General features: G+C 36.5%; 4 protein-coding genes across 4 annotated transcripts; 1 reads left to right on the top strand and 3 right to left on the bottom strand.

Moving 5' to 3' along the window:
* Positions 1–1,051: 1,051 nt before the first annotated feature.
* On the top strand, positions 1,052–4,051 carry LOC121238236 (pentatricopeptide repeat-containing protein At3g48810). The gene has a single exon (XM_041135067.1). It carries the CDS (start codon positions 1,311–1,313, stop codon positions 3,303–3,305), a length of 1,995 nt encoding a protein of 664 aa, XP_040991001.1. The 5' UTR covers positions 1,052–1,310; the 3' UTR covers positions 3,306–4,051.
* A 940-nt stretch (positions 4,052–4,991) lies between these two features.
* LOC121238227 (desiccation-related protein PCC13-62-like) lies at positions 4,992–6,437 on the bottom strand. The gene is made up of 3 exons (XM_041135060.1): positions 6,081–6,437; positions 5,573–5,798; positions 4,992–5,499 (listed from the first exon to the last, which is right to left on the bottom strand). Exons 1-3 carry the CDS (start codon positions 6,413–6,415, stop codon positions 5,125–5,127), a joined length of 936 nt encoding a protein of 311 aa, XP_040990994.1. The 5' UTR covers positions 6,416–6,437; the 3' UTR covers positions 4,992–5,124.
* A 2,182-nt stretch (positions 6,438–8,619) lies between these two features.
* LOC121238218 (glutamic acid-rich protein) lies at positions 8,620–12,506 on the bottom strand. Its single transcript, XM_041135053.1, has 5 exons — positions 12,158–12,506; positions 10,909–10,960; positions 10,756–10,812; positions 10,291–10,368; positions 8,620–9,263 (listed from the first exon to the last, which is right to left on the bottom strand). The coding sequence occupies exons 1-5, from the start codon at positions 12,452–12,454 to the stop codon at positions 8,761–8,763; spliced, it is 987 nt and encodes a 328-aa protein (XP_040990987.1). The 5' UTR covers positions 12,455–12,506; the 3' UTR covers positions 8,620–8,760.
* A 1,930-nt stretch (positions 12,507–14,436) lies between these two features.
* On the bottom strand, positions 14,437–23,806 carry LOC121238209. The gene is made up of 10 exons (XM_041135045.1): positions 23,443–23,806; positions 21,403–22,319; positions 19,705–19,834; positions 19,175–19,626; positions 18,867–18,947; positions 18,674–18,772; positions 16,143–16,298; positions 15,918–16,004; positions 15,622–15,693; positions 14,437–14,974 (listed from the first exon to the last, which is right to left on the bottom strand). Exons 2-10 carry the CDS (start codon positions 22,216–22,218, stop codon positions 14,654–14,656), a joined length of 2,214 nt encoding a protein of 737 aa, XP_040990979.1. The 5' UTR covers positions 22,219–22,319; positions 23,443–23,806; the 3' UTR covers positions 14,437–14,653.
* Positions 23,807–23,840: the final 34 nt, after the last annotated feature.

The raw sequence follows: 23,840 nt of genomic DNA, 5'->3' as shown, positions 1-23,840 counted from the left end.
TTTTGAGCAGTAGGACTCGCCGTCGGAATACAGTACTCTTCAAATTGCAATTTCATACCCTCGAAATTACCTTAATACCCTCAAGTTCTTAGAATTTTAAGGAGTGTAAGACTAGCATTGGTTTTTCTACCTGCATCTTTAAAATATGTATCACGTATTTTAAAGATTATTTTGCATATAAAAAAGACTCTCACGTTAAATTATGTATTTTTAAACTAAATATTAATAAAATACTTTTATTTTATTTTTTATTTTTTTAAATTATTTTTTATATATTTTACAATCAAATTATGTGCTCAAAAATATTAATTTCGTATATCTAAATATTATTAATTTCATATATCAAAATGACTAATTTTATCAATACATATTTATACTTACTAAAAAAACATTTTGTGTCATTAACTTAATACAAGTTTCATATATCAAAATTATTTTAATAAAAATTTTACAAAGTTAATTTTAATAGATAAGAGAGAAAAAAATAATAAAATAATATTTAGAGAGTGAATAGTATTTCTTTAAATTTAAAAAAATACTATTTATAGCTATTCAAAATTTTAAAAATATATAATTCAATGTAGACCAATTTAGAGAGATATTGGGTAAATATCAAGATGAATATGAAGATACATAAACCATTGTCAATGCTTTAAGGTTTGGTTTCTCTACATATATATGTAAAATCACATTTTTTAGATATTGATTTTGCATATCAAGAAAAAATCTCACGCTAGATTATACATATTTGAATCAAATAATAATAAAATAATAATTTTTATTTTTTTCTTAAAATTATTTTTTCTTGATATGTTTCAAATAAGTAATTATCAATTCTGTTCAGTCCTCTTTAATTTCATTGTTTGCGATACTGTTGAGAGAGAGATCAAAGGGCAGGAGAGAGAAAAATAATAAAATGGTGTTTGAAGAGTAATATAAAAATACTGTTTATAATTATGCAAAATTTGGAAGATACATGATTCAATACAAACCAATTTGAAGAGAGATAATATGAATACGAATACGAAGATGCGCACATCACTACCAATGGTCCCGTCATGCCTTTTCCGGGTTAACGGCGTTAAGCTGTTACTCTGAATTTCCACTTCTAGCCTTAGAGCTTCGTTCTCCTGAATGGGTGTCCACCACTCCAACTGCCTTCGAGTCTCGACTGAACCCTAAACCATTTAGAGGAGTCGGGACGGTATCGTTTCTGGTTTTTTATACGCTGTTTTAAAATAAATAAATTTTTTGAATTCAAGAACTTGATTGAGGCAAGCTGGGGTTTAGGGTTTTAGTTCTCTTCTATAATGTACTTGAAAGAAGGGCGTTCCTTATTGTTGAAAGTCCACAAGCCTCCTATCCCCTTTGTGCTAAATACAAACCCAATTCTCAATCCCCATCAACCCCTAGATGAACAGAAACAGTCCCTTCTCAGGGAAAGGGACGTCCTAAACAGATTGAGACGCGAGGGCGACATCGTTTTGGCCTTGAATTACTTCAGGTCCATTGCCAATTCAGGGACATTCAAGCACACCCCATTAACGTACCAAACCATGATTGAGAAACTCGATCGGGAAGAGAACCAAACTGATGCCGTGCAATATTTATTGCACCAAATGAAGTTGGACGGAATTGGTTGCTCCGAGGAGTTGTTTGTGAGCGTTATAAAGGCTTATCGGCGAGCCGGGTTGGCAGAGCAGGCCTTGAAGACGTTTTATAGGATAAGGGAATTTGGGTGTGAGCCAACGGTGAAGATTTACAATCATTTATTGGATTCTTTGCTTGGTGAGAATAGGTTTCAGATGATTAATCCGATATATAGTAATATGAAGAGAGATGGGATGGAGCCAAATGTGTTTACGTATAACATTCTTTTGAAGGCGTTGTGTAAGAATGATAGGGTCGATGGTGCACGCAAGTTGCTTGAGGAAATGTCGAAGAAAGGGTGCTCTCCGGATGCAGTGAGCTATACAACTATAGTGTCAACATTGTGCAGGGTTGGTAAGCTGGAGGAAGCGAGGGAGCTCATAATGATGTTTGAACCCTGTGTGTCGGTTTATAATGCATTGATAAATGGGTTTTGCAGAGAATACAAGTTTGAAGAGGTGTTCAAGTTGTTAGTTGAGATGATGGATAAAGTGGTTGATCCTAATGTCATCACATACTCAGGGATAATCAGTTCTCTTTGTGATGTGGGGAATGTTGGATTGGGTCTTACAGTGTTTGCCCAGATGTTTAGGAGAGGATGTAAACCCAATATTTATACGTTTACTTCATTGATAAAGGGGTATCTCTTGGGAAGGAGACAATGTGAAGCACTTGAAATGTGGAGCCGAATGATTCGAGAGGGATTTGTGCCCAATGTTGTTGCGCACAACACTCTAATACACGGTCTCTGCTCCTGTGGAAATATGGGTAAAGCCGTATCTATTTGTAATGAGATGGAGAGAAATGGCTGTTCTCCAAATGTGACTACATATAGTGCACTCATTGACGGCTTTGCAAAAGCTGGGAACTTTATTGGTGCATCTGAGACATGGAACAAGATGATAACGCATGGTTGTCAACCAAATGTTGTGGCATATACCTGCATGGTGGATGTCCTTTGTAGGAATTATATGTTTAACCAAGCTCATTATCTTATAGAGAATATGACTTCTGAAGCTTGTCCTCCAAATACGGTTACATTCAATGCTTTTATCAAAGGGTTATGTGGCAATGGAAGACTGGACTGGGCTCTAAACATGCTTGATCAGATGGAGAGATATGGGTGTTTTCCCAACATCACAACATATAATGAATTATTGAATGGTCTCTTTAAGGCAAAAAGATTCAGAGAGGCTTTTGGACTTTATAGGGAGATAAAAGAAAAGGAGATTGAGCCGAATTTGGTGACTTGTAATACCATTTTGCATGGATTTTGCAGTGCTGGTATGCCTCAGGAGACTTTGCAGCTTCTTGGAAAAATGCTGGTTGGAGGAATAAAGCCTGATACCATCACATATAACACAATAATTTATGCTTACTGTAAGCAGGGAAAGGTTAAATCTGCCATCCAACTTTTGGACAGGAATAGTGTTGCAGAAGAGTGGCAGCCTGACGTAATAGGGTACACTACTCTTATTTGGGGGATCTCTAATTGGATAGGTAATGAAGAAGCCAACTTTTATCTTCACAGGATGATCAATGAAGGTATCTACCCCAACTTCACTACCTGGAACGTGTTAGTCCGTTGTTTCTTCAGCAACTTAGGTCATATGGGGCCAATTCACATTTTAGATGATATCGTGAGTAACAGATAATGCACGGATTTGGATTTTTTTTCCAGACAGATTATTATGGGCCAAAACATCGCTCAAATACAACAGATGCTCAAAATGACTGAATATGTGGATTAGTGCCGTTCTCTTGTTGGGGATATGTTAGATGCATGCTACCACCATGCATTGGATTACTAGATGAGGCACAGAGGAGAACTGCACTCACTTTCCATGTGTGATTTTAATAATGTCAAAAATGTCGAGCGCTTATCCTCTAGAGACTAGAAATCTCCTTATTCTTTCTCCCCTCTCCCTTTGGGTTGAATTGAATTTGGAAGACAAGAGGGTGTTGGGGACATTTGCACCCACATTCAAATCTGAAAGGAAATGTGAGAATCTGGACTGACAGTTCCTTCTTTACCGATTAGTCACATGCTTTGGACATGATAATGAGATTGGCAACAACATTTCTTTTGCCCTTGGGGAAAAGTAATCTTTGTAGTCAAGCCGATGTCAATTGGATTGGAGCCTCCGGATTGCTGTTCTATCGCTCAAACTCCCTTGGTAGCTTGATCAAAACCATTTGAAAGGTAAGTGAAAGCCTACCTACCATGGTCTTCACAGGATTTCTCAATTCTATGGACCAGATGTTGTTATACTATGTACTCTTTTTGTGCAAAGTATACCGATATGCAAGTGGTATGTAATTTTCAATGCTTGCATACCTTGTAGTTCACTGGTTGTGATGTAAAAATAGAATGAAACGTTATAAATGAACTTCTTTCATATGCTTTGTGTAATATCGTCATTAAAATGCAGTTTTGACATTGAATTGTGGGAAACTTGAAGCTCAGTATGCCGACAGGTGTTGGACCTCTTAAATTTGTTATCCAGGCCGTAATCCAAAGCGCCGTACAAGAAGAACTCAGTTTAAGGGATAAATGAAGAGATGATCAACATCGAAGACGCGTTTGTACGAATTGCGATTTGTTTGATAGAATTCAAAAGCTAGCTACTGACTACAGCAAAATGATGATTTTTTTTTTTTTTTTTTTTTAAGCAAGCAGATATTGTTAATGCATTACAAATAGCCAGCAGGCATCTACATTTAATACAAAGGTGGATCTTTTCCACTTGGGAAATCAAGCAAGCTTGGTGGGATTAGGATTAATGGGATGTTCCCGAGGCCTGCGTAGAAGCTGCCCATTGCGCTACATTATGCGCACATTGGTTTTTTTCCCAATGAAATTTTTTCAGACCAGTTTTCAAAGCTCTCCAAATTGTGCTTGATGTCATTGATGGTAGCTTGCAACGCAAAATGATTTTATTTTGCCAATTCAATATTCTCGTTGCAGATTTTAGGAATTACCATTGCAGAGCTGAAGTCAAACATGATCGTATATCTCAAAATGACTATTTATCTGGACTTAGAACCTTTTATAAGCATTTAAATCACACAAAAACTTCTCTGTCGCATGAAATCTCATTCACCAATCTCTCATATTACAGCTACAGAAGAAACTGCCGAATGGAAAAGCAAATAACTTGTGCTCTGACTGCATCCGCTTGGATTCTCAAATCCTAAGCCATGAAGATGCTGTGGCTCACAAAGTTTAACAATCCCGTCAACTTCGAGAATTACAGTATATGTGGATCGGGTCCGTATAGAGTGCAGGTTGACAAAATTAGTCTTAGTTTGTTGGATCAGGAGTCTCAGAGCAAACTTGATTAATAACATCAAAACAACTCTTTCATCACATAAAGCTAGCATACAGGAAAACCTCATTCACTTATTTGCCACCTTTGCCGAGGGCATGCATATGGTTTAAAAACAAAAGTGAAAATTGCAGCAGCAGAGCTTTTAAGCTTGTAAATGAGATCTGGCAATACGGCCATTAGCGCCCTTTGGATAGAAACCACCAGGTACATGCTCGTCACCTCCCCCATATACAATCCTCAGGATCTCCTCCGGAGTTCTATCATATGCAAGTGAGTCTCTGTCTCCAGCAAGCACGTTCCCAATACTCTTTCCCTCCGCACCCTTTCCTGGTGCAACCACAAGGCCTTCATCTTTCAACCCTTCGTGTCCCAGCTTATTCCTTAGCTCTGAGAAGCGATTTGTAAACTCTGCCACCGTTATTCCATAGGGAGCCACCTTCATCGTTGCCCGCTCGTATAGCAATGCTCGAATGACTGCATCTTGGCCAGATTCCACGCCCAAAAGGCCTGCAACAAGCTGACAAAAACACGAGAAGGTTACTCGTTTTCTGTTCAGTTTCAAGGCATTACCGGAGATGATTGGGGCTTACCCTTTTGGAAGTAGCACCTTGGAGTTTCGGATTTGCTCCGACATAGCCAGTAAGTCCAACATAAGGAATCAGGTAGGATGCGAGGAGGTAGTTGAGGGCGCTGGCGTATGGATCAAAAGGTGGGATTAACGGTCGTCCAAACGCGCTATTCACCACTTTTGCAAATGATGCTGCACTCAAGTCCAATAATGGCCTCGGGAATCCACGAACCTTTTTTTGAATTGCCCTGCGAGCACCAAGAACTTTGTATATAAAATGGGTAAAATTCATTGTCCTCAAAAGAGGTGCTCAAATTCATCATTTCTTATCATCGGGTAGGCTTTTAGCAAAATTGATTATTTATGATATTAGAGCAGATAGTCTTGAGTTCAAAATCAGGATCTGATCTCACATATCAAGAGAGTCTTAGAAAAAATGTTTAAATCTAATAATAATGTGTCAGCCTCAGCAATTAAACGCCAAGAATAAAAATATCTGAAAGAAAATTAGAAATGATTCAAGAGACAACCTCAAGTGTCCAACTTCTTGCAAAGCAAATTGCTTGATAACATCCTGGGTAAAAGTGTCCAGCTTTGCCCGTCTAGCACCAATAGGTGGCGGACCTCCCTTGGTTAGATTTGGAGCAACTATATCTAAGCCATAACCCAAAGAGCCATACAAGAAGAATTCAGCTTCTAGGAACTCTAAATTTAGAGGAAATTCCAAAAGGTCCACGTCAGATTCCGGGACAGAAGAGTCACAATCTGCTAAGAGCTCAAAAGAATATGATTTGGGAAGGAGGAGAAGGATTAGGAGAGCTGTGATGGTGAGGGTATTAGTAGCAATGGAAGTAGATGTTGCCATGGTTCTTCGCTAGCGATGTATATATCTCACATCACCGTTAATGTGTGTAATTTATATCTAAGCTCAGAGTGATACGACTGTGTAAGGTGATGCCAGATGGCAAAAGGAAAAGTCTCACTCAAAACTTCGAATGGCCAAGTGGAACTTGATCTAATTCACAGTTGTTGATTCAGGAGGAGGATTAGGAGGGAAGGTTTGCGTTATTTAATGGTCATTGTCTTTGCATGGTTTATGGTTAGGTGGCTGTGTTTTATTTGAGTTATGGTACAATATTATTGATACAAATCTGCGTTTTATCCTAAACAAACTGCGAGAGAGAAGTGGCCCTCATTTAGGAAATACGTACAATCATAGACCATATGCATACGTGCTGCATTGAAATTACATTATTTTGTGTCTATATATATATATATATGTATGTATGTATGCATGCATGTATGTAGGTATAATGCATATAAAGTTAGACTGGGGCCGTTTGGATGCCGAAACACTCTCAAACCATCTCATTTCGTCTCATCTCATCATTACAGCTTTCTCAAATTTTCATACAAAATATAAAAAACAATTCAATATTTTCAAATTTAAAAACAATAATAATATTAAAAAATAATATTCTAATAATATTTTATTCAACTCATATAAAACCATCTCATCTCATCTCATCTCACCATCCAAACGAGTCATACTGGAGTTAGTTCTGAATTTGAGTTTCACCTAGAAAAGAAATACGGCAAAATTTTTGAGTTATGAATTTGACACAAGAAATACATTGATGAAACAAAGAAGGATGGCAATTGATTTGGCATGCACGATTTTTTCCGCTTCATGAAACGTTTAAATAGGGATATGTTCATGACACAAGCAAGAATCCTATAGGATTAGCATTCACCCAATTAGGGATGAGAAAACGTGAACTTTTCATCTTTGTGAGTTTGTGTCAAGATATTTTCAAGTATTCTGAGAATATCTTATTATTATTTATTATTTTATTATTAATTTTCACCTACTTTTTATTACTATTCACTATTATTTAATATTCTATCATTTTCACTACTATTTACAGAATACTTTAAAATACCTCACTATCCAAACTGTTAAAATTTGGCTTACAATCCATTTGTTGTAATAACATTTGGTTTGAGTGCCTGTATTTTAAACCCTACTTGTTGTTAGACCTATTATAGTTATAAAAAAGTTGAAAGCACCAATAACTTTTCATCATTGCAGGACCCACTTTAATGGTGTGTTTGATGTGTAAAAAACATGCATGTAAGTAGAGTTTTCTCGTGGTTGATGCACAATTGCACACTCTTTGTGAAACCATGAAATGATCAGTTTCTTGGCACATTTCCATTATTTTCTCCTGCTGGAACATTACTTAAAGTGATTTGACAAATATACGAATGAGTTATAGAAGCTAGGAGAAAGTGGCAAGCCTTAGAAGTATGCAAGCAAGCAAGCATGAAGTCCGTTTTCTCACGGCCAGGTGAAGTTCGTGAAATCATTTTGTTTGGTTTTTAACTTGCAAGTAAGTTTGACAAAATGAATAATTTGGTGTGCACAAAACAAAGTCTCTCGTTGATTTTTACCAATCAGAAAAAGGGTAAAAAACTACATTAGCAATCATTGACACTTTGTTTCTATTAAGAATCGACCGAAGTCATTTTCCCAAGTCTACATACAGTCTCTAAATAAAAACTGCTCATGCAAGCTCATATAGTTATGTTTAAAAAAAATTTAAAATTACAATAATATATTTTTTAAAATGATATTTTTTTTCCTTTTACCACATTCATCAATGAGACTGCACACGCAGTCTCCCACTCGGGACTGCAAATAGAATTTCTCCATTTTTCCTGTAGGAAAGAAGCAGCAAATAACATGTTCGGTGCCATTGGATTCTCAAATCCGATGTCACGTTCCCAAGGATTGTGTCTTGAACCCAGATCAAGCAAAAAAGGTAGTCAGTCCTATAATAATGTCAACTACTACTAAATGTACTTGTGTTTGATCGGACGGTAAACAACTGTAGGTCCATTTTCTATGACAACCTTGAAATTCGGTCTCTGTCAAGAACATAGCAGTCCAGTATTCCAAAGTTCATGCAGTCAGATTCCACGTCTTGAAACTTGATGCAACTTCATGCGGGAATGACATACATAAAGGCAACTAGGACCTCCAAAACCCTACCATCAACTCGGGTGTATTCAATAGATTGCACGATTTCATATCTTTATCGAAATACGATTAAAGATTGTCAAATTTATACATGAAGTACAATACACATCAACCTAATATGAGATTCTCACAAACCAAAAAACATAGTATAAGTGTAGAACAAAACATTACCTACCTACTTTCTCAGATCTCAGATTCTTTCTTCCCTTATTTCTTGCAATAGCCGATATATTATTCTTATGTTCTCTGTCACCAGCTTCATTCTTGACAGCAATAATCCCATCCTCAGTTTCATCATCATAATCTTCCATCTCACCCTCCTCACCTTCCCCATCCCAATCCTCTTTGTCATCTTCATAGTCATAGGCATCATCATAATCAATATCTTCTTCCTCTTCATCATAATCATCTGTACCTGCACGCAGGGTGTGGAACTCGGGAGGCGGAGGGCAATCCTCTGTAATTGCCTCATCCCTCTTTATCACGAGATGCCGAATGACCCTTTCATCTTTGTCTAGCATGCCCTTGAAATCATTAATCCATTTTGCTTCTAACTCGAAGTTCATTAAGATGTAGTGGGCATTCTTGGCTTTGTTTATCTTGTATGCTAATCTTCTCATACCCCAATCACTCAGTCTCCATATCTTGCCTTTCTTCTCCCTTAAAAAATCTGTGCATCAAACATTCCTTGTATATCAGAAACTCATCCAGCTTTTAAATCAAACTTAAGAGGAAAAATTAACTCTACTTGAAATCAATGCATCAAATTCCAGAGTGTTCCTACATGACCTTCTACTGCCTATATTGGGTGTTTTGTTTGAAGAGTGATCAGTGGGATCCTGTTTTCTTTGTCTGTACAGACTCAGCTGTGGTTTTTTTTTTTTTTTTTTCTTTTGTTAGTTCTTCATGCCATGAAGACCAGACAAACCCTATTCATTGATAGAACACATATTTCTTTTTTGACACAAATTTGATACCAACATTGAACAAGCACATGCGGAGATGATCCTGCAAGGAAGCAGTTCTTTTTTTCTTTTTCTTTTTATAAGTAAAACAGATTTTTATTAATATGAAAAATTATGCATAGTCCAAGTCAGGAAGCAGTTGATAGCTGCGTCTGTCTGAAGTTGAATTCACACGTTGGAGATTGAAAGAGAGCATTTTCATTTTAGTAAACCAAAAGTTTTTTTATAGGTAAAATAAAAATTTTAGTAAACTAAAACTTTAACCAAGATTTTGAATTTTCAGAGATAACACTTATTAAAAACTGCTAACATTCATCAATGACCATAAAAGTAATTATTGCGTAGAGATTTCCATTCCCAGCTTTTCCTAAGCAATATCTACATACCATTAGTTGTGAAGAAAGGAGAAACAAAACAGAAATTGAAAATGGTGCTCAGAAATAAAAACTCCAAGGAGTATCCATAAAGCAAGCTAAATTCAGCACCCTGAAAGATTCAACAGAGTTACCAGCACCACTATGAAACCATCCAGGCTTCAAAATATTTTACCAGCCATATGAACTCCCTCTTTTGGCCAGTTTTTATAGAAAGCAGTAAGGCAGAACCAAGAAGCATATGAGGTGAAACTCCTATGAAATAATAATAAAATCAATTTCATGGAAAAACTGATCATCTATGACTTCAGCAGTAATATAGACAGCAAAAGAAAAAAGATGGAAGGGCGAAGATCACCTTGAACTTTCTCATTAACATTTCCAACCTCTTCTGCATGCTTCTCATGAATTAAATAAACCACTTCATAGTGGCGCACTGTAGAAACAAGGGAAAGAATAACTCATAAGAGGTATAAGTAGATATTCTCTCTAAAGATAACCCATGAAGGTCCCTGATAGATGAAAGTAAATCAGAGACTGTCAAGTACCTTTTTCAACGAACTCTTCCATTTCTCAAAATGACAAAAATGCATGATTTCTCAATCAATCCAAATTAGAATACACCAAACTGCATCCCACAAATTACACATATCGAAAGCGACACAACTCCCCCTTGTTTACTTGAATGCTAAAAATAGATGGAATACACACACACACACACACACACACACACACATGTTCTTTCACCTGCAATCTCTGTAACCAAAGGACAATTATCCTACTAGTAAGTAGAACCAACCAACCGAGTTGAAAGCCAACTTACTTTGTTCCACAGCTGTTTCACTTTCTAGCTGAAGCATCAGAGTTTCATAGAATTTTTCTGGAAATCAACAAAAAAATGAATAATTTACACTTCTGCATAATACAAAAATTCTTTATTTTGAAAAGAAAAAAAAAAAGAGAAAGAAGTAATTACCTTCTTCTTCATCGGCAAACTCAGGCAGAAGTTTACCATCCTGAACTTTCTTCTGAGAATTTTAGGAAAAAAAAAATCCCACCACAAAACCAACCAGAAGTTCAATTAAATAAAAAGACAAACACATTCTTCAAAGATATAGATGCAGCCTAAGCAACCCCAACTCTTTTTCGATAATTGAGATAATTCTATTAGAGAGATCACACATAAAAAGTAATTTTGCTAGAAAGATCAGAAGCTCGAGTACACAGGAGAATATAAGAGAATCCAAAGAATTAGAAACAAAATCTTATAATATTTAAAAATTTGAGAGAATAATAAAAAACCACCTCCAATAAGAGTAGCTCACTTTGCTCAAATAGAAGACTTATCAACACCATTAAAAAAAATATGGCCCTCCCTTCCATCTCTTCTCTCTCTCCAAATAATCGACATTAAACAACAAGGGATGCATTCAAAATGGAGCAATTATACAGTAAAATGCAGCCATACAGCCCATGGTCTAATATAGTTTATTAGAACAATTGATGATGTCAATAGCACTGCATCAGACAACAGGATATGGAGGCATATTTTACCCAACTTTTTCTGCCATACTGCTAACCCTGACAACTAAAATACACATCTATCTCTTATTTGGCATCACCTAACACAAGGGTCTATGATTCCTTGCAAAGGAGTAAAGAAGGAACTGATGATCAAGGGATTCAACACTACTTTTACAAGTAGGAAACCAATAAACTATGGTAACATTAGTTTTTATGAGGTCGTCAGCAGTGCAATGTAACTCAGAGTCTCAGACCAGTCTATATAAATACACAACCTATCAATTGAGGGTTTTTGAAATTGCCTATTACATGTTCAGCAGTTATGAATTCATCCAAAGCATAAAGCAATAGACAAATGCAAAGACTTTTTTTTTTTTTTTGACAGGTCAAATGCAAAAACTATCAATTTCTTTTTCCTTTTCTTAGTTTCGTGATTCAACTCAAAATAAAAACATTCCATTCAGTTCCAAGACATTCTTTTATATGCTTAATAATAGAACCCAACAGCTAAGGGGAAAAAAGGGAAAATCAAATACGCATAACAAAGACAAAGGCAGTACTTTGCCCTCTAAATATTTTGGGAAGTAAAAAAAAAAAAATAAAACATAAAAAGAGAAAAAAAGCAGAGATATCCTTAACGTTATCCAACCGATAAACATGAAAACTAAGAACGGGGGTGGGTGTTTGTGCGCAAAGCAAACCTCTTTAAGGAGCACAGCTTCAGGGAAAGGCCCAGTGGCCTCGTCTGGCTTTGGCACAAAGCTATGACCGTCTGCCTTCTTGTTCTTGCTGTTCTTTGCCCCCACTATCACCGAGTCCCTAAATGCAACAGAGAGCTTGTGCGTAGTAAATGGGGCCGAAAGAGATAAGGAAGAGTACCCATTTGCAGCTTTCATATATAGGTTTGGATCCCTTAGCAAAGAACCAGTGGTGATAGCCATTTTAGGAGCATTTAGTATGAAACAAACTGAGGACGAAGAGTTTAGGAGTGCCTCCATTGCAGCTCCGGGAGCGCAAAAGATAATTGCAAATTGTTGTGAAGTGTTTGAAAGAACTTCAAGGTAATAAAAATGGGGCGAATTAGTAATTTCAAACAAGTTTGGAGGGTGTTTTTGTGTTCGGAGTATGGGTTGAGTGAAGTCGAGCGGTTTTAATGGTACTTGGTGCACCAATCAATGCAAGGTGGATTCTCAGCGACTCCAAAACGTAGCTAAACAGAAATTTGAGAATTCTAGCTTCGCTCTGATTTGATAAAATGGAGTGGGAGTCACATTTCTTTTTTAATTTTTCAATAGAAACCGGAGTCGGAGGTGTTGCTGCACTGATTCTGATCCGACTTCGACTTTATGCTTTGACTCTGGCTCTGAATTTAATTCTGATATTGTGCATATGTTATAAAAATATGTGTTTATTTATATATTTATCATATATACTAGTACAGTTAGTTATATAACTATAACTTATATAGTTAAATTTAATAATATATTAGTATGAGTTAATTATTATAAAATAATATACTTATACCATAATATAAATAAACTAATGATAAATTAGTATATCCAAACATCATAGTATTACTGCCATACATAATAAAGTATAGAAATAAGTTAGACATTAGTATATAAATAAGTCTAATATAATAAGTTAATACATATACTAATTTACTAAAATATAATAACATATAATTAGATACTATTGTATAAGTTTTGTATAGAGATAACTAGACACTACTATAGAAATAAATAATATGTCTAGTATAATTAGTTAATAACACATAATATCAATTTATTAAAGTATAATAACATGTAATTAGACACTAGAAATAAGTCTAGTGTAGAAATGAATTATAAATAAGTTAGACACTAGTATAATATAGTAATATATAATACTATAGTATAATAACATGTAATTAAACACTAAAAACAATATGTAATATTATAATATGATAACATGTAATTAGACAGACACTATAGTATAAGTCTAGTATAAAAATAAGTTAGATATTAGTATAGAAGTAAATTAGCAGTGAATGATTATTTTTAGTTTTTAATTTTTTCGAAAAATTAAAATTTGAAAGCCCACAAAGAAAAAATCTTTTTTAAATGGATTAAATATGAAGTTAAAAAAAGTAGCCCAAAGCGAAAGTCCTAATCTGACTATGCTCCAACAAGTCGGAATCAGATTAGAACCTACACAAATTGGAGTAGTCGGAGTTTAGATCTGAATTTTGACAAAGTCAGAATTGGAGTTGAATTTATAGAAATCAGATTCCAATTAAATCGGTACTCACCCTTACCAAAGCTTATAGATTTGTTTTGGTACATGATTTAGGAAACGGAATTAGATTAATAAAATATTTATTTTTCAATTTAAATTTGTATCATTTTTAATAATATTCATGAATATGAAACCCTTTAACTGATAAATCTATGAAATAATTAACAATTTATCATTTTAATTGGAAATCACTTTTAAGATTCATGTGCCTTTCATGTCATTCTCTTTTACTTGGATCCAAAACATAATTCATTTATCTGAAAAATATTCTCTTTTATTCGGACTCAGTATATTGCATCATCTATCCTCCGTTTTTATTTACAAGAATATTGCATCATCTACTCTAAAATTAATAACCAATCCTTTATCTGAAAAGAGGTTTATTACAGACCTTTGAAGTATGGGTGGTACTACTACTAGACATTTGATTTAAACCGATTATAGAAGAGATTTGCATCCATGCTTTCCTTTTGTAAGTGGTGAATAATACTGAAGACGGATCTCTCAAATAAGTATTATGTAGGTTGAGCAAGATTCCCATCATCCACGAGAAATGAGATCCTCCTTGGATTCACAGGTAACCTCTAAAGAAACTCAAAACAAATAACTTGCCGACCGCCGGGGGGGTGGGGGGGTGGGTGTGGGGTTGGGAAGGAAAAAAGATAAAACAATAAAACTAAGAAAATCGACAATGAAGGAAGAGAAAACAGAACACTCTACAATTCTTGCATTACGGAGGCTCAAGAGAGTGAGTACTCATGCTGGCATGCATTAATGGGGTTGAACTTTCAACAGTTAGACCTTCATTTTCTTCATATATATAAAAAAAAAAAGGACTATAAGTTGCTCTATAAGCCAATAAACCTTCTGTGACAGGCCCGCAAATGCTTACAAAGGTTGTGCTGCGAAAGTTTTGGTGATCACCATTGCTTCTTTCCCTTTTTCTTTCTCTTGTTGGCACTGCCACTATTGCCGCCACCGCTCTTGGAGCCACTTCCAGTCCGGCCAGACGGACTCTCATTGGAGGTACTGCCACTGAAATTATCAAACATGCCTGCTTGCACTGCATTCTGTAACCACTCAAAGAATTCTTCCTCTGTCATGCTCTCTTCCATATTAGATGCCGGCACTTGACCACCCCTTTGTCCTGAACTTGTTCCCTTTCCGCTGTTATGCTTGGAGGTTACACTAGTGTTGACATGGAAACTCGGCTTGTGGGTGTTGGCTGGACATCTCATTCCCTGCAAAAAAAGATGAGCATTATACCTTCTACTTCCATGTGGAGGTGTGATGGTGGTGCAAGGTTCAGCATGTGGGGTGGTTCTAAGTGAGCATCTCCTGAATTACCCATTATGCATAATCAACTAGATTCTTCCACCTAGCCACAAAATGTTTACTCAATGGTAGCACCAGTTTTAGATATAGGTCAGAATTTTTTCTCTCCTCTGAAAATGGATGAAGCCGGCATTTAGACACCAAAATAACACTTGTATCATCCAACTGTCTTTGATGCAGAGTTACAAAACGTAGCTGGTATTCAAATGCAGATTTTTTTTTTTTATTGGCATCGGGTGTCCAAGAAAACTGTCCCGACTAATCCCAGGGGTACACATGCCTTGCAAGGAGTTTCCCGCAAGTGCACCTCGGGTAATTCATACGTTTTTGTTCTGTTCAACTTAAAATACATGAACGTCATTTTAAATAATGTTTGGAAGCCTAGAAAAAATTGGATTTAGAAGTTCCATTTTGGATGACCTGGTACCTTGCAGCATCCAGTTGTGCAATCACATATTTATAGTTTCTTCATTATATAGTCTTAGCCACGGTACATTCACATGAGGATATGCACATAGGTTCAGAGAAAGCAGTTAAGCTAATGAAAATATACCTGACAAATATACCATTCGGTAGCATCATATATCCTGCTATCAGCGCAAACATATGCAACAGGAGCATCTACCTGCTTACATAACGTTGAGATAAAAAGAAGAATCATAATCCAATTCTATAGTATACTCCATGAATGACATGGCCACTTTCATATCTATACTATGGCTCAGGCTCAAGATTATAATAATGTTTTCCTCTTTTTTTTCTTTTTTTTTTTTTTTGGGGGGGGGGGGGGGGGGGGGGTGTGACTAACAATGTACGGGTTACTGGTCAAAATGGATTGCTGGTACATACCTTCTGCAGCAGTCCCAAAAAGAAAGGCTGCATAGACTGTTCAACCCATCCATCACCATCTTTTGCTTGATGAAATTCATTGCAATCCTTCAAAAGGAAAATTCCCAGAGTAAGGTCATAAAAAGCTACGCCATGTCATGCAAGGTGGTTAGTACACTTAGTGACAGCTTACACAAATGCATTCCAATTGAAGACCGTGAATAGAGATAAAGGGAAAGGAAATACCTGGCACCATCTTGCTTGAGATTTTGATTTCTTGGTGTGCAACCAGACATGATTGTTGCCACACTTTTTGCAGGCTATTTGCCTTGAATCTCTAGAAGGATCACCACCAGCCTCCGAGCGTGCAAATCCAGAGGTAAAGAAACCATGCCCTCCATTCTGGGAATCAATTGCATCAAAAGCTTAAGTGAGACAAAAGGACTCAGATAAAACTAGAACAAGAGACCACTAAATGCTCCAAAGTGGGTGCAATGCTGTTAAAAGATTTGATATAACAAAACACGCCTTACTTATCCAAGAAGATATAACAAAGAAAGCCTCGATTACTTCAGAATCTAGAGCCCAATGAAAATCACACAATTTAGTACTCCAAGTGTAACGACCCGCCCTAATAATTCTAAAGTCCGAATATTGATAATTTTTATTAGGTCTAAATTATATTTAATGGGTCATTTATTATTTATTGAACGAATTAGATTCCTTTTAGAATTTAAAGATCAGCCATTAGAAATTTATTTCAATTTAAAATCATCACAAATTGAAGTCCCCTATAGTCTCAATCACTACCAATCCTACATTGAATGAACTACTAGATCATGAATTTAAATTCAAACTCTTCTTGAATGATCGCGACCGAGTCCAACTCGAACTCGTTGGCACCATCTCCCAAATCTCTCTATAAATATATTCCATTCCGTGTTATTTGGAAAAAATCATAAATCTCCGTAAGTGCAATGGCTGAACCCAAGATACCCAGTTCAGCACGGTGCGTGTCCCACGTTCACCACGTCAATAGCCTGCCTCATTCCTCTCACAGTATCCCTCACATTTTCTCTCTTTCTAGTTCACGTGATCGATTTCATATTGGAAATATTGGATTAACACTACGAGGTAAGTAACTTAATCATAAATTAGGATTAGCATACATTAGCTACTTATATGTATTATTATTAAAGTCAGTTCTTTGGATACCAATGTTTATATACCACACATGTCATGATATTTGGCATTTGCAAGCACATCATTCATCGTGTTTCATTCTGCATATTATAGTTATGTATGTATTATGCATCTCATGTTGTATAAGACACGTAAGTTTTCATAAGATCAAGTGTGTGATAAGCTCAGACCAGTTGATCAGATGGCCATTTAGATGCATGGTACCAATGCGATTTATCAGCTAAGCATGGTCCACCATAGTATGCTAGAATACTATTAGTAGCTCCCCTTACGGCCGCAGGATATGGGGCTAGTGCACAACCTTGCATACAGGATTAAGTGTGTAGGCCAGCATGATAAGTAAGATAAGTCATGCATGTCATAGCATACGTATGAACATTCATAATTTTAAATTCTCAGCATAAAATATTTTATGAAAAACCTTATGTTAAGTATGTTTACATTAAGATGGGTTTCTTACTGAGTCATCGACTCATTTTAGTTGTTTTCTGTTTTTAAACCACCCTAGGTTAAAATATTTATGAAGGTAGAGCTGCAGGACGGGACTTAGTCTAGGGAGGTGTGACAGTGGTCTAGATCATTTACACATATGTTAAGTTAAGATTTTATAGCATAGATTTCGAGAAATTTTAATAAATGCTTCCACGTACTCTCTTTTATGATTTCAGCATTTTTAATAAAGAATGATTATATTATAAGGAATCTTCGTACCAGACACTTTCTTTAGAATAAAAAAAATATATATATTTTTCAGTCAAGTTAAATAGTAGCACTCCGGCTTCCCCGAGAATTTCTAAAAATGACTTTATTATTAACCGTGGGGAGTGGGGGTGTTACACCAAGTAATCTGATAAAAGACAACCTCAATGCAAAATCCAAAGAAATTCAACTAGACACATGCCGAATGAAGATCAAAAGGGCATGGCTAACAAGTTCAACATTAATTAATTTGCTGCATCAGATCACCTTCCCTTTTGAAACCCATGTTCATGGCAATGCAACAAACAAGTGTAAGATTGTGGGAAATCTGAAATTAAGTACAAGCAAAGAGATATTTGGCAGGAAAAAATTTCCAGACAGAAATGGCCAATCAACTCCTATGAAACGAGGGATGGATATCAGATGTCTAAGGAACTCCCATTCCAAAGGTTTGGTTCACATAATTAGGTCAAATGTATTGATCTAAACAATAAAGAAATACCCATCACTTCCCCTTTTTCCCAACAAATGTGTTGGTCAAGTCAGTTTGAACAATTAAAATTGTTAAAACAGCCTTTCATTCCATTCATAGTTAGAGGGGCATGCTTGTCTCATGTGATCTGATTTATTATTAGAGCACGAGAACTGAAATTCACCACCTCCTTGTGCTCAAGATTTCCACATTTTGTAGGCAAATCTCTCAACCTTTCATTGATTCCCGCATCCAGTCCCATGAAAAAAGCATTACAAATATGAAAATAAAGCAGAAAGGGTATAGGGTATCCGTTTCCCACACCCAAATCTGTCAAACAGACAGCTAAGAGAGGCGCCGCGGGGTGGGGGGGGGGGGTGTGTGGGAACATATGCATACATACCTTTTGAGAAGTATTTTGGAACCTTCTGAATAAGTTCAGTAACTCCTCCCTTCTTAATTCATCATCATATGCTTTTCGCTTCAGAGTATCTAGTAGAACCTAGAAAAAAAAAATCATAAATACAACAATATATTCAGACAGGAATGAAAAAACAGCATAAAAAATTTGGGACAATTGAAACCAAAAGATTTACCTCATATGCATTTTGAAGTTTCTTAAAAGCTTCTGCAGCCTTTTCATTCCCCATGTTCTTATCAGGATGGACCAACATGGCCTGGAGCCAATTAAAAAGCTGAGTCAGTAAAAGAATACTCTCCTTATCTTCTTTACATTTAATGAGAAGATGTTAAGAAACAGCACAAAAATAAACCGATCTCTTTAAAGTTGCAAGATACATTTTTGAATATCAGCATACAAGGCTGATAATGCTAATGAAACTTCCAAGGGAATAACATAAAAAATAAGTATAGCCAATTATAACAAACAGAGAATGCCAGTTACCTTTTTCCTATATTCCCGTTTGAGTAGAGAAACATCTATGTCCTCATACCGGGACAAGCCCAACACGGAGTAGTGATCGGTGCAGTTTAACAAGCGAACCACTTCTTCTTCAGAAGTTATCTCAGAATCAGCCCCACTGGTTGACGGAGCTCCTGGACTCCGATCAGCTGATAACCCTGGGTCAATTTCAGAAGTCGAAGCATGTTCCGTTTCACTATTAAAGAACCCCGGTTGACCTTGCATTCCAGCTGCTTGTTCTGAGAACCTATTGGGTCTTCTATGCTTATTCATATTATTCTTCAGGAAGTATATCAGAACATCACTCGAAATAAAAGAAAAATTCAAACCAATAAGCAAACCAAGCCATCCAACGTATGCCCAAGCACAATATATGGAGTACGTCGTGGTGATTAGTAGCGCAACACGTTCGTGGCTCAACATGAATGCCAACCCTGAGCTTTAAACAATGTCAAACCCCAGAGAACTAACAAATATACAGATAAACAAGAATGGTAAGGAAAGATAATCACCTCCAAAGAAGATGACAAGCGCTGTTGTCCAAAAGCTTCCATAAAACCACAAGAAAACAGTTCCAGTAATGGCAACAGTCAAAATTGCTAGAGTGAACCCGACAAAAACACCAATAAGTGCAGCTAAGGTCTGATTGATCATAACACATAACGAGAACATAAGAATATGAAAAGTACAATAGCTAAGGTAAGGAGATGAAAATATAACCAGAAAAGCACAGCACTTGATGCAAATTCCTCAGAAATGAGAACTGTGAGAGAGCATTTTACAAGAGATAAACAGGTAACCATGACAACCATTTTGAAAAAGTGCATAGAAATGAGTACTTACATCACTTTCTCACTGTTTTGATATAGCAGCATGTGAAACATGTCAGAAATCACATTTACATCATGCTATCACCTAAAGTGTCAAGACTAGAACCCAACCAAACTTTTAAGCCCTTATGGTTTCATGATTAAATCCTCAATTTTACATATTGTGAATGTACAAAATTTTTTTGATTGGTACCGAGTGTCCGGGAACAGCATCCCGACTAATCTCGGAGGTGCACAAGCCCTTGGCAAGGAGTTTCCTGCAAGTGCACCTTGGGTAATTCAAGGGAAAAATCCCCCAGTCTGATGACCTCTAGAGATTGTTTGCACCCAAGGGGATTTGAACCTCAAACCTAGGGGGAGCATACGCCCAAACCCAAGGTCTTTACCACTTGAGCCAACCCCTTGGGGTTTTCATGAATGTATAAAATGAAAGCTAAAGTGCAAAACCTGGATATTTTGCTTTATGTTTGCCAGAGTTCATGATCCCAAGACCCTAGCCTGGATTTTGAAAAGCAATTCATGTTTGAGGTTGGTCAAAACAAATAATGAGTTACATGTGGCATCTACAAAGTTCATCTCCTAATAACCAAACAAGAATAGACATGTGTCAATAGGCATAAAAAGGCTGCATAACCATGGACTGCAACTCCAGTATCACCTCAATATACAAAAACACCATCCCACTTAACAACTCACTAGGTGATCAAACCGTATCGGTAGTTTCTTTAAAGCTTCTAGCAAAAAAAAACTATTTCCTATGATCTCATGTCCATAACACCCATCTCACTGATAAACTAAGAATTCATTTAAAATCAAAAGTCCAAGATAAACACATCACTTACAAGAAAAAATTCGAAAAAATTCAGTGCATAAAGCCTTTGCTTCAGCATCCTATCTGAAAGATGATAAACCTGTTTAATTCACATGAGGCATTAAATCTTTCAAATAGGACAAAGAAAACAGGTCTATCATCTTTCAGGTAGGACAAAACAAACCATCATCCAGACTCCAAAATACAACCACAACACAAAGGAGAGGTGCAGTACTCATTTCAGGAATCTCCACTATTGCACAAATAAACAGTAAGTACACTGAAAAACGATGAGGAAATTGAGATACCAAGGAATATCCAAAGGGTCAATAACTAATTCAATATGGAAAATCAGGATTCTCAAGAATCAGTAATCCTTCTTTTTTCTTTTTTCTTTTTTTGTGCCGATCTCAAAATCATAAAAATAACAAACAGAATAAATTGCAAAGATCGGAGGAAAAAAAGGACTGAAATATAGAAGTATCTTATCTTCAATTAGTTTATGAGCTGAACCCAATCATTAATGAAGCACCAAGTTTTTTGCTGGCTCAAACATAAACAGGACTTACCAAAACAATAAGAAACTTGAGCATCCCAACCATAGCAATTACTGAGAAAATGCTGAACCATATAACTGAGAAGAAGGCTGTTGTCCCCATGCGTAAGAAGGAATCAATGCCTCTAAGAAAACATTCCAACCAAACCATTGATATAAGAAGCATTATGCTCCCAAAATGCATAAGCCATTTCAAAACAATGGGATACACTTGCTCAATCTTTGTTTTGGTATAGTCACAAGCATTCAACATTTTGGTTTTGAGAGTCATAAACAACGGTCTTTGCCTGTCTAGCCATTCACTAGCTGCCTTGAAGACTAACACCACGAATGCCCTCAAGCTTCTAAGCACTAAAATATCTGAAGACTTAACATTTTCTATCATGTTTCTAATATTCAAACCATTAGGCAAGAATGCCGGGCTACTTATTGTATGTTTTCGACCTTGGTTAGTATTTAATATCCCGTTTTGTTCTTCAGCTGATGCTCCAATATTTCCAATGCAATCTGCTAAATCACTCCCAGAAGACATTGGTTGCTCTGGACCTTGCATTGCATCCATTCCTTGCTTCTCTTCCCTCAACATATTCTCTGATTTTTGTGCACTCTTGCTTTCATCTCTTGGATAATTGGCTTCATTCACAATCTCAGCAAAATTGCTTGATTGGCTACCATTTGGGAGTTCTTCTCCAGGTAACACCTTTGCCTCTTGTGGTTTTCCCCGCCCTCTAATATTTTTGGGATTAAACCCTGAAGCTGAACCTCTTCTTTTGTGGTCTAGTGTCTGGTGGTCCACCCCATTCTTTTGTTGATTACCTTTTCGAGCCATGACGTAATAAGTCTTGTGATATTGTTTCAAAGGGATTCAGGTTCAGTATTTTCTGATCCACACAAATAGAGCCATAGGCTAGCTAGGGCGAAAAGTACAACCTGTCAACAAAAGGGCAGTTTACCAAGTTTACTAAATAGACACTGTGATACAAGAATTAAGAGCATATATGCATAATAAATCATAATAAAGGATTACCTGCATATCTAGCAATGAAAGTATGAAAACTCGTGATATGAGGGTCAGCCTTTAGTTTGTTAATACTCACCCATGGTGGAAGGCAGATCCCTCCACCCATGGGCAAAGTTCTATAATGTCTATATGAAGGTGATACTAAGCTAAGAAAAGAAATTGTTACGATCCCACATCAACTAAGTATGGGATTGATTGGTGGTTTATAAGCCCCTAGACACCCTTCCCTTGTAAGCCGGTTTTTAAGAGCGAGTTCTACCTAGTGGGTTCATAACAAATAGTATCAGAGCCATCCCACGTATGCAGTCCATGTTGGCACGATTGCAATCGTGCAGCACGGGGGGTGATGCCGGCATGGCAATGTTCGTCCGGGCCCATGTGAGTGCCAGGACCGTCGTGGACGTCGGCTGCGGATGGTGGTGGTTGTTACGATCCCACGTAGACTAAGTATGTGATTAGTTGGTAGTTTATAAGCCCCTAAGCACCCTTCTCTTGTAAGCCGATTTTTAAAGGTAAGTTCTGCCCAGTAAGTTCATAACAGAAATCAACATAGAATGTTAACAGAATCCTGATGAACAAGGAGAAGCCACATGGCTAATTAAGTATTACCCAAAACAGATAATTTCACGCCAGAAAAATTGAAAATTCATGTCAAACGAAAAAATTAATTTAGTCTTACTAACTCCTTTCTCCACGAAATCTAACACAAAACTGTACATGATTATTCATGTGAAATAAAAAAAAAAAAACAATATTCTTATCCTGAACAACAAGAAATATTGTAAGAATGTAAATTAAAAAAGAAAATGAAAACCATTTGAGAACCAAACAAAAAATTTCTTTCAAGAAAACAGAAACAATAAAAGAACCCACTTCCAAATAATGAATAAAAATGTTGCAGTAATGAAAAAAATGATATAACATGGAAAGTAACGTTGAGAAAATACATATATAAAGAAATTGAACGATACCCAGATGAAGAAATCTTGCAATTATTCAAAGGAAAAAGAAAGGAAGCAAATAAAGACGTACCTGAGCCGCGGCCAAGTTCAGGTGCGTTCCAAAGTGAAAATAGGCCCCAAAGAAACAGTCTTTTCTGGGCTTTTCTTGATAATCTGTGTATTGATACTGTTTATTACACTACACAATCTTGTTCTAATTGGGCACGTTGGCTGAACAGGGCAAAAATAGGCTGTGCATATATATATAGTTGTCAGAAATCTGGGAGTTTCACAGTCTCATGGCTCTGAGCAAAGGAGTTCCTCTCTTGACTCATCCGTGATGTTTGAATGTGGACCTGTTTGGCTGACTGCCTGTCCATATTCTGGTCACGGATTGGGAACAGCTTGCCTTGGGGCTGAGGGCTGTACACTTATATATCACATTATCATGTATGGTAGGAAGCAGAGCTGTCCCCTTTTTTTTTTTAG

This window comes from Juglans microcarpa x Juglans regia, chromosome 1D, assembly GCF_004785595.1.
Source record: "Juglans microcarpa x Juglans regia isolate MS1-56 chromosome 1D, Jm3101_v1.0, whole genome shotgun sequence".
Classification (NCBI taxonomy): Eukaryota; Viridiplantae; Streptophyta; class Magnoliopsida; order Fagales; family Juglandaceae; genus Juglans; species Juglans microcarpa x Juglans regia.
This window is presented reverse-complemented; position numbering and strand designations above follow the sequence as displayed.